Below are 10,799 nucleotides of genomic sequence, written 5' to 3' on the forward strand. Positions count from 1 at the left end.
TGATTGATTTGGTTTCATAAACATTTAGGAAAATTAAATGCAGCAGTCCTGTTTTAAAACTGCAGTAAAACAATTAGGAAGCCCTGAATTTTTAACCTTAAAGGTTAAAAATTCACCTTTTAGGTTTTTCTCTTTAAGTTGCAGAAGCGATTCTGCTTTAAATCATCTGCTCTGACTGACAGCGCAGTCATGTAGACGACCTCGAACACTGCTGACATCGCCGTTTTAGAAGTAAGATGGACGACTAAGAAATCTGTAAAGTGAAGAGGTTGTTATGTTTTAAACTTAATGTCATGAATGATAAAAAACAGAAACCAGAAGAGAAAATTTTACTCATTTTCTTTTATTCCCTGGAAACACAGTATGTACAAACATCCAGAATATTTTTTTTTCTTTAAAAACATCTCATTTTACAGGGCTTATCTACAAATGCATATATTATAATCACAGTTTAAATACTCCACAAAACAGGAATGGGGGGAAATCATTGGAGAACAGCAAAAACAACAGACGTCTCATTTATTTATTTTCCTTTTACAGATCGGCACATACTGAACACCGTTTTCTTCATGAAACATGATCCATTCATCCACACAAAGCTGCAGCATGGCTTCGTTTCAAGGCTTTCAAGGAACGCAGCAAATCTGGGATCAGCGAATATCCAGCCTGATTTGAAGGGGAAGCAGGGGAACAATCTGAAAAAGCCCATTAGAAAACCTCAGAGAGTTGTGGGCTTAATTGGATGCCCTATGCCAGTCTGTTGCATAGGCAGCTCTTCAATTCTGCATCAAAAACAAACAGCAAGACTGGAAAAAAAAACAAACTGAGCACCTTGAAGGAGAATGAAGCAATCCTCCCACTTTGCACAAAACGAAGCCAAAATTTAAGGCAAATTTTCCTTTTTGTCTTAATATTAGTGTTGTTTTGTTTCAATACGAGATGAATGAAGCTTTCTGCTGCCTGCAGGTTTACAAATTCATCTTATTTGGTAAGGAAGGGAGATCGGATGCAATAAACGTGAAGCTCCATCAAATGCAGGGCAGTGGCTGCCGCAGCAGAGAGGCTTTAAGGTCTCTGTGACCTCGATAGCGAGACTTTCATCTTTATCTTTATTCACGTAGCGGTCCACTTTTGCATAGCCTCAGGGGGAAATGGAGACAGGATCAGCCTGCAACCATTCACGTCCATTTAAAACAAGAAAACAAAAAAAGGAGCAGGCATATCTTTTGTAGCGGCTGCAGCAAATGAGATCAGAGGAGGTGAGAGGAAACAGAGCATTGTGTAACAAGAGTTGCTCTTTAACCTCCATCTTGCAGGGCTTGAATGATCACGCTAATATTGTTTTCTTTTCACAGAGAGCTGCAGGCGTGTGCATGCTCATGGTGGCAGATAGACTCTGGAAGGAAAAAAAACTGGCCTTAATGGTCCATCTAACAAGCCTGGGCAGCTAAAGCATGTACACCGGGTATAAACACAACAGCTGGAGAGGTTAAAGAAGGCACACATGCATAATTTAAATATTCAGATGTCTCACAAACGAAGATAAAAACAATACACAAGCAGTCACAAAAAACGGATCGGATTGCACTTTGTCCCTGGATATTTTTTTTCCCCTTTCCTGAGCTGCAGCTACAAACTTTCTGCTCTGCCTTTGATTCTTCTTCTACTCTCGACTTAATGTGATGGGGCTACAAAAAGAGAAAGGGAGCGTACAAACATAAACATCTGTTTTCTCAAAAAAAAAAAAAAAAAAAAAAAGACATTCTACATGGAGTGCAAATACACTTTTTGTGCTCAACGTGTAAAACCAGGAATGGTTAACATGCCACAAAACATTTACATGGAGATGTTACAACAAATGTTAGGTCTAACCAGGACAGGGTTTTAGTGAGGATAAAGCAGCAAAAAAAAAAAAAAAAAAAGTTTTGCGCACTAATTACTTCAATTCGGTTTCAAGATTAGAGACAGCCATTTTCATTTTGAATGAATCCCGATTAGCTTGTACCAGAAGCTAAAGCTAACAGCTAGCTTCGGAGGGGGCCATTATAAAAGCGGACTCCTACCTTCTTAAAACAAACCCAATCTGAAAAATATCGGACTGGTTCAAGAGATTTACATTCTCCCAGCTTTTAAAGCTTTAGTCACGTTTGTGTTCATTAGTTTTTTACGTGGAAACGGATAAAATATGTAGAGGAAATGGAAGTTTTAGGCGGTGCGCCATAAATTACATTCCTGCGTGAAACGCGCACTGAGTGGAACCTGTCAAGTGTTTCCAGACAAGTTAACTGGCGGATGCAAAAACGATACTTAATCATACTTAATGCTTAATCATCTTACTTAAAAACTTTAATTTAGAAATGACATCAAATCAAACTTTATTGGGTTCAAGTTTCAATCTGCGTTGTAAGTGTACGAAGTTGGCTGGAGTGTTAGCATCTCTTCCTAGCCACTGAAAGGCTAACTGGTGTGATGGAGTTACTACTTATAACCTTTAAGATATAATTAGACTTACTTCAAAATTCCCAAACATTCCCTTAAGAACAAAAAACTAAAAAGTCACGAGGATAATAAAAACTACAACTCAGATGTAATGAAATAAAAAATATATTAGATGCATTTTAAAGGAAGGAAAAAAAATTACATTCATCGTGGGAAAATTTAAGACCAGCTGTACATTTCAACCTTTCATTTGACATTACGTTTAATCACAGACTGATTCCAGCTTAATGCAGCTGAAGAGCAGGTGGTGTTATGCTGCCGGCTACAGGGGAACATTGCAAAGATGCTTCCTGAAATCTGCCACCTGCGCCACACAGATGAGAGGTTACGTTGCTCCACTGGCCGCAAGTCCTGCGCAGGGTGGCGGCAAAATAATAAAAATAAGAATAAAAAAATAAGCAGAAGAAAAATGCAGCAGTAGAACTGAGGTTCTCCTAAAGTAAGGACTGATCTGCTTATGTTTTGTTTCAGATGTTCAGCCGAGTCAGCAAAAACGTATTTGGCTTATTTGTAGACGGACTTCCTGGGATGCTGGCAATGACCACTTCAGTTTAGTTACCTTCAGGATTCCTACACGTCTTTGCAAAGAAATGCATGTCCTTCCAGACTTCTTGGTTCTTTAGATTCATTTTCAAATTAAAAAATATTTATTTATTTTCTATGGCAGACATTTCTACAATTAACAGGTTTTAATGAGGTGGAAGAAAGGACACAAGGAAAGAAGACAAGTGAAGAAGGATGCAAAGAAGGCGAGGGAAGAAAGAAAAAACACAAGGAAAGGAAGGAGGGACCGAAAGGAATAATGAATGAAGGACACAGGGAAGGGAGCAAGAAATGACAAAAGGAAGGAGGGAAGAAAAAACAAAGGTATAACACTGGGAAGGAAGTAAAGAAGGATGCAAAGAAGTGAGGGAAGAAAGAAAGAAGAAAGAAAAACAATGGACAGGAAGGAAGGGAGGAAAGGAGTAATTAGGGAAGGAAAGAAATAAGGACAGAAGAAAGTAAGGGAAGAAGGAAGGACACAGGGAAGGAAGAAAGGAAAGATGAACGAAGTAAGTAAAACAAGGGAAGAAAGTAAAGAAGGAAAGACGAGGGGAAGGAAGAAAGGAAGTAACGAAGGAAGCAAGGAAAAAGTAAGGGAAGATAAATGGAATGAAGGACAGAGAAAAAACCCATTTAAAAACCGTTCAGGCAATGAAGACTGAAAATAAATATTTTTCTTACGCTCTTCTCTTTCCATATTAATCCACACCTGGAAAAATACTGAAACCAGATTTCACACCTTTTCTCCAAAATGGAAATGAACCCTGGATTGTTTGACTGGCAATTAGCTTCCACAGAGGATTAGCTAAACATTCACAACAACGCTGCAAGGAAGTTCAAGTCCGAAGAGCCCGAAGAGTTCTCTTGGCAAAGCTTTGGGGAGGAAAATGTGGGCCAGAAGAAAAGTTCTCGTGTCAGGGTCTATAAATAGAAGGTGGCACAATGTGGATGGAGTAGCAACGGTTCAAGTAAGCTCAGACATTTCCTCCAAATAGACAGAAACGGTTCAAGAGGTCCCACGTCTCACTGGCACTTGCGACGCCCCTTCATTCGCCGGGAATAGAAGCAGAAGTTGCTCAAGTAGTTCATTTTCACTTCTTCCCGACTCCGTCTGCTGGATTCTTCTGCTGCTTTATCAGCTTTTCAATCTCAGAGCCCAGAGTCTGCAGATTCTCCTGCACAAAAAGAACAAAAGAAGAAAGAAAGTTGGTTAAAAACACAAACGTATAGAAAATGTTTTACATGTTGACAACAGAAGCCGTTTGTGGAACAACAACAATCAGACCTGGAAACTGAAAAGCTCCATAATTCAAAACAATAAAAGTGAAGTCTTGATTTGCCTTTTGTCAGGGCATCTTTTTTTGTTTTGTTTTGTTCTGTTATTGTTCTCCCGGTGAGTGTTTCATATCATTACTCCCCGCTTTGTGCCAATCATCCTTCATTTGCTGAAAGTGGGAAAAAAATAAAAAATAAAAAACGCCAGAAGATGCTCCTGCACATTATTACAATTACTGTTCACATTCAGGCCTGGAAGTTTGACACAACAGGAAGCTGATTGGCTGCGAAATGTGAAAATATTTATCAAAGCTGCGGCCCACATGGTTTTTAGAGAAGCTAAAGCTGCGACGATGCATGCAGACGGGATGATGACATGCGCTGAAAGGGTGGCCGCGACCGAAACCACGTGGAGGGCCGACATTCTTCTGACCACAATCTCAGAATCGTGTCACATTACAACCAGAATTTTTTTTTTTTTAGTGGGATTTTCACACGTGTAGGCTAAATTTGTCATTGAATATCACACTTCAAGCTACGTCACACTGCATGGAAAATGTCTGAACATTAATTTTCAAATCTTAATAGAGTTTCTTCACTAGATTTACGTCTGGACTTTGACTAGCCCACTTTAAGGCACTACACTTTTGCTTTTGAAAGCATTAAAAACATGCTAGCTGTAGCGGTTTTGCTGGGTGTCCAGACCATGCAATATGTGTGCAACATTCCCTAAATGAATGGCACCACTCAGTGTAAGGAATGTTGTTTTTAATGAGGCACTTTTAATTTGTGGCTTTAATGGGATTAAAGGTAGAAGGTGTGAATACTTTTGCAACCAACTGTAAAGCTCAAAACTTACTTTTCCTTAAAAAAAAGAAAGACATAAATAAACGAATGCAGTTAATTTGCTTACATCTGCAAACTGAAGCCTTTCTTGTTGGTTTGAAGTGAGAATCAGGAGCAATTTAAAAGAGACAAATCAACCAAAAGAAGCATTAATATTCTGCTGCAACAGCTGAAGCATCCTTCTGTCTTCTGGGCTGATGTGACGGAGGGAGGACTGAACAGCTGCGCTTCATATTCTGGACAAAAACTAATCTTTAAAGAAGTGAAAGAGAAGGGGAAAAAAAAGCCTTACAAAAAGCTGAGCACGGCTTCAAAACAACATTTGTGCATCTCTGCAAATTAGCTAAACTGCTGAGGGAGAGGAATGACGCATCCTGTTGTCCGCTGAATCGGACCCGCTGCACCGAGAGGAACTCGTTTCTTCTTCGTCCATCTTTGGTTTTGACTGAAGCCGTTTTAACCGCGATAAGCCGCGACCACTAATGGTTTCATCGACCTCCGACAGCATTCAGCCGTTCACGCGTCGGCAAATTGTCTGCTAAGCTAACGCAGTGCTTCATTCAGACGGGCCTGATTTTAAAAACAAAACATTTTGTTATTGTCTGGAGATTAAACGGTTCATTACGCGACGCAGGTGTGATGTGATGCGAGACGCTTTCTGTAGGAAAAAATGTTTAAGTTCTTCATGGTCTGAGAGATGTCCATCGTTTCAGACATTTAAAAAAATAAACTTAAAAAAAAATCATTATTAATTTACAACAGAAATTACAGCTGAAGGAAGGAAAGAAGAAAGGACAGAAAGAAGGGAAGATGGTATAGGGATAGAAGGAAGGAAGGAAAAGAAAGGTATAATGAAGAAAGTAAAGAATGAAGGGAAGTAAGGATGAAGATGAGGAAGGAAGGAAAAAAGGAAGCAAAGGAGGCAAAAGGAGGACAGATGGATAAACAAAAGGATTGATGGATGAATGAATGAATGGCCAGATGGATAGAGGGATGAATGGAAAAACAGAATTGATGGAGTGACAGACAAATGCAAGGACTGGAGGATGGACAGATGGATCAACGGACGGAAGGAGGGAAACGACTTTCAGAGAACAGGTTCAGATTCAGACCTGAAAAACATTTAAACTATAAAATAATAGTTTTATTTCCAGGTTGGATAAAACTAGTGGTGAATAAAAAGTAGCTGAAAATCGCCCATCAATAAACAATAATCGATAGTCATACAGATGGCCAGTCAAGCAGAGGATCTTCAGCCCAAAGGGTTTAATCAAAGTTTTCTCTCACTAATTTCACTCAGAAACTAGAAAAAAAGTAATTTTTTTCAAAAAGTTACTCAAGTAAATGTAATGGAGTCAATGTAACTCGGGATATGATTTATTCCCATACTTAATTATTTCCATTATTGATTCATCGCGATTAATTGTTTCGGGCGTCAATAATGGCGGAACATGAAAGTGACGCAACAAATCCAAGGTTAGGCTCACATCAGACCTTCATCCAGCGTCTTCCTCCTCTGAGCAGTGATGTGAGGCTCGCTGGGGGGGAAATTTACCTTCAGAGTTATGTTCTTCAGCAGCGTGTCCTCCAGCACCGCCTGCAGCTTCCTGTTAATCTCCAGAGACAGGTCCAGGGTCAGGCCGCTGTCCGCCGGGTGGGAGGTGTACAGCGACGCCATGATGCCCCCCCGCCGGCTGAGGTGGGCCTTGTTAATATCCGAGGCCTCCGATGAGAGGGCCCCTGACTCCTCTCTCAGCACGTAGCTCTGGATGATCCTGTGGGCAGCAAGAAGAGGAGAAGGGAGCGATGAGTCACAGCGAGTGCGTGGTGCCGGCTTGGGGAGAAAATTGAGAAAACGAGCTTCAACGGAGCAATAAAGCATTTTGTAGCAGCAGAGGCTGGGGGGAAGTTACGGGAATGGCAACTCCGGGAGGGATCGCTTATTGGACCCGTGCGTGCCGGAGCCATTCAGTCATAGTTAGAAAGATTATTATTGTGCCTGTCGGTCGGAGGAGCAAAAGGTAATGAACATGGAAGAATTATAATAGACGGCAGTGTTCAATTAATCAACTGCGTGTTTCGGTTTAGAGGCAGCGGGATAAATCTAAACGAACACAGCAACACGGTTTGGGAGTTAAACTAGCAGCTCCAAACTTCCCGTTTTATTTTCTCCGCAGAACAACAGCTGCGTTTCTATTATCTATAGAATCGCGCAAATTGGAATTACGAAAATAAATGTATTTACTGGAAACACTGGGAGAAAAAAACAAATCTAATGTTTTTCAGTATTTTTTTTTTTTGCGCGACAATGAGCTAGTTTTTACAGCTGCGTCAAAACTCGTGATCAATTAATCAATAAAGTGCATTCAATCAAGGCAGCTCAACGTGCTTTAGGCTACATAATAAACACACAAAATTACCACTTTGTAAAGAAAACGCCTACAATCGGATGTTGCTACTGGCGAAAAAGACAAAGAGGGTGACAGGAAGTGGCAGGAGAATTATGATTTTTAATGACTTATTGCGTGAACAAACTTATTCATATGTGATTTTAATTGCGTTTCTTACTTAATGGAATTGCGTTTTTTTCGACATTAGTAGAATATCGATTGAGTTTTGCGCAGATTAGTTACGGAAACCTAGTGATGACAATAATTTGAAGATGGTTTTACATGCAGCCCAAAACAAAAAGCTATTCATACGTGTGAATTGACGTGAGCAATCTCAGACATAAAGATGGGGGGAAAAATAGTTCTGTGTTTAGGACTAAAACTGCAAAACTCCTTCGCATCTGCACCTCTCAGCTCAAAAAAAAAAAAAAGGAGTGAAAACAGGAGAGTTCATGACAGAAAAGGTCAACAATCTCCCGCTCTTCAGATGGTTCAACAATCAATATTTTAAAATCCGCTCGACCCAGCACGATGCCTTTCAGACATGAAAGACTGGAAACAACCAGTCCCCACCACTGGTGTTGTTCCAACTCCAATTCTGGATGTTTCAAAGGTGAGGAGGAGCCCAGAAAGAACCTCTGCAGAAGAGACCCAGACGATTTTTATACACAAAAGACGAGCTTCAGTCAGGTGATATTGGGAGTTATGTGATGCACCAAGACAAAGTAGTGAATGACTGAAAATATCAAATTGATTTTTTATCAATTTTTCTGTTTTGGTTAATACATTTTAAATTTTTTTTCTTTTTTTCCCCCATACAGAGCGACGCGAGTCCACCCAAGAACATTTTCTTTTTTGACAAATGTGTTTTATAATTTTAATCTATGTTCATTTTGAATTCAGGTCAATGAAATTATTATATTTTTTAAGATATTAGGATATTTTCTGTCATTTAAATTTATGTAAGGGGGAAAAAAACAAGCAAAAAAATAAAAATTGGAAATGTATTTTTAAGCCACATCACCAAGCTGTAGATCTGATTAGCTTGGTTTGTTTCTGAAGAAGAGAAGCCAAAGATTTCACTCTTTATATGTGTGAAGCTGGTAGAGATAAAACCAATAAAGGTGTAAAAGAGTGCAGAAGACAAATGCACACCATGAATTTTTAGATTAAAAAGAAACAAAAATATTCCTTCCTCTTCACACGTTTATACAACTTTGTGCTGGTCAGTCACATAAAATCCACCAGAAATACAATGAAGCTTGCGATTAAAATGCGACAAAAGTTCAAACAAGCGCAGAGGTTTCAATATCTTTGCGTTGATACTCAAAGCTAAATCGTTTCTACTCGTTTAAAATTTCTCGAGTGAGAAAAAAGCAGCCAGCAAAAACATCTTCATTTGCAGTTCAGGGACCAAAAACTTCTCATATATTATGATCTGCCTGGAGGCAGGAAAACATCCCCTAAGGGGAATAAGGTTTGCATACATCTGGTCGTAACAAAAACAAAACAATAAAAAAACAGCCAAACAAGACAAAAAGGGGAAACTTTCACATTTTCCCCTCTCAGGTTATTTAGATGAACTAGATTGGTGTCCTGACAGTTTCATCAGCCTCATCTCCAAACGTGTTGAAGACGATCTTAGCTGAGCGGCTGCATGAGAAATATCACAAACCAGACAGGGGGTTGGTGGGGAGGGGGTTGTAGATTTCAAAGTGCAACTTGTAAAAACAAAACTCGCTGCTTCAATAATTAGTTTGCAGAGCTGTGATGAAAGCTGGAGAATCGGTGCATTTTCTGGTAGCGCAGCAGGGAAAGTCAACAAAAAGGGAGACTAGATATGAAGCAGGAGGGTCAAACTAAAACAAAACAATCACAACAGGAGCAACTACTACAGCTGCTGCTATCGTCCATTACTGTTCACCTAAAAATGGAACTATAACAAAATCATTACTCAATAACACACAAACCATTTACCTCCTCTGACTGCATAAACATCATCATTTCAGATTTCATTGATCCAATATGTCTGTGGTACCCCAAGGTTCTGTCTTGGGTCCGGTATTTTTAATTAATTAAATTTTTTTTTTGCCATGTTTTCACTCAATTGGACAGATCATTAATACGTTAATGGTTGGAAAAAAGTCAGTGTGTGATCCTTGCATGCGAGAGTCGTCTGATCAGGCAACATTATGACTTCTACACTCAGCAGTTAAGCCAAACTTGCGATTCATCTTGTTGGCAAATCAGAAATAACTTGTTTGAAATGGTAATCATTAAAAAAAAATATTAAGATACTTTGTGTCAAAACATTTATTTAAAAAAAAACCCCACCATCGCTTTCAGTTGGCCCAAAACTGAACCAACAGAAGAACTTGCATAACTCCTGTTTATTTAAAATTCTTTTAAAAATCCACACCAACTTTCAGCGCTCCGAGTGGTTAAGCTCTTTCCTATATCATGGAATTGCTAAAGCCACATCCTCAAACCAAAACCTATTCATAGTCGCCAAGGACCAGATATAAAACTGGAGGGGATTGAAATTTTCCACACAGTTGCTCAACTGTGAAACGGCCTCGCTTTGTCTTAGCATCGTCTTGGGAGTCTGGGCTCATTTAATAAGCAGTGGAAGACGGTAGTTCACCGTCTCTTTAAGCAGGTTTTAATTAAGGATGTTTTAATGTCTTTATGAAGTAGATGAGCTACATAAACATTACTTAAAACTTGCAAAAAGAAATGATGTACTTCAACTAAGCAGCAAACCACTTTTGCCTCCTGAATAAAAGAAAAGATGGATGTATTTCAGTATCAAAATGTATGAATTTTACTTTTATTGGGGATGTTGGAAGAGTTTTACACAAAAGCAGGATTTTATTATCCCATGCAAATAAAGTGGAGGTCACAACGCAAGCAGAGGCCTAAATCTGACTCATTCTGACAAGAGGACGATTATATTTAACATGCAGCTCAAGCAGTTAGTCAGCGACTTCCTGCTACAGCCACGATCTGTGTGGTGAAAATAAAAAATTAACCGAAGATTGATCAACACAAACCTAAAACCCTGCAGCTGAGAAGCGACTTAATGACTGAAGCAAATACAGGTGGAGTCACAAAAAAGTTAATTTAAGCAAATGACATGCAAAAACAAAATCTTATCAAGTCTAGTTAGTGCAAATACTAGGGGTGCACCGATTAATGTGATTGGCCAGAAGACTGGCCAATCACCGATCTATTAATAAGTCTATC

The 10,799-nt window shown here is 39.3% G+C and overlaps 1 protein-coding gene across 3 annotated transcripts in view; it reads right to left on the reverse strand.

Moving 5' to 3' along the window:
- Positions 1 to 324: 324 nt before the first annotated feature.
- The window catches only part of ccdc186 (coiled-coil domain-containing protein 186), a 32,835-nt gene continuing 22,360 nt past the window's right edge, over positions 325 to 10,799 (reverse strand). For 2 of the 3 annotated variants that reach the window (XM_008436688.3, XM_008436689.3), the window contains exons 15-16: positions 6,719 to 6,938; positions 325 to 4,217 (exon numbers count right to left, since the gene is read on the reverse strand). In XM_008436688.3, the coding sequence (XP_008434910.1) occupies positions 4,134 to 4,217; positions 6,719 to 6,938 (304 nt within the window). In that variant the 3' untranslated portion in view covers positions 325 to 4,133. Of the gene's footprint in view, positions 4,218 to 6,718; positions 6,939 to 10,799 lie in introns of those variants that run through there. The other variant, XR_001777671.2, reaches the window with a different exon arrangement.

The sequence above is a fragment of the Poecilia reticulata genome, chromosome 19, assembly GCF_904066995.2.
Source record: "Poecilia reticulata chromosome 19, P_reticulata-male-v2, whole genome shotgun sequence".
Classification (NCBI taxonomy): Eukaryota; Metazoa; Chordata; class Actinopteri; order Cyprinodontiformes; family Poeciliidae; genus Poecilia; species Poecilia reticulata.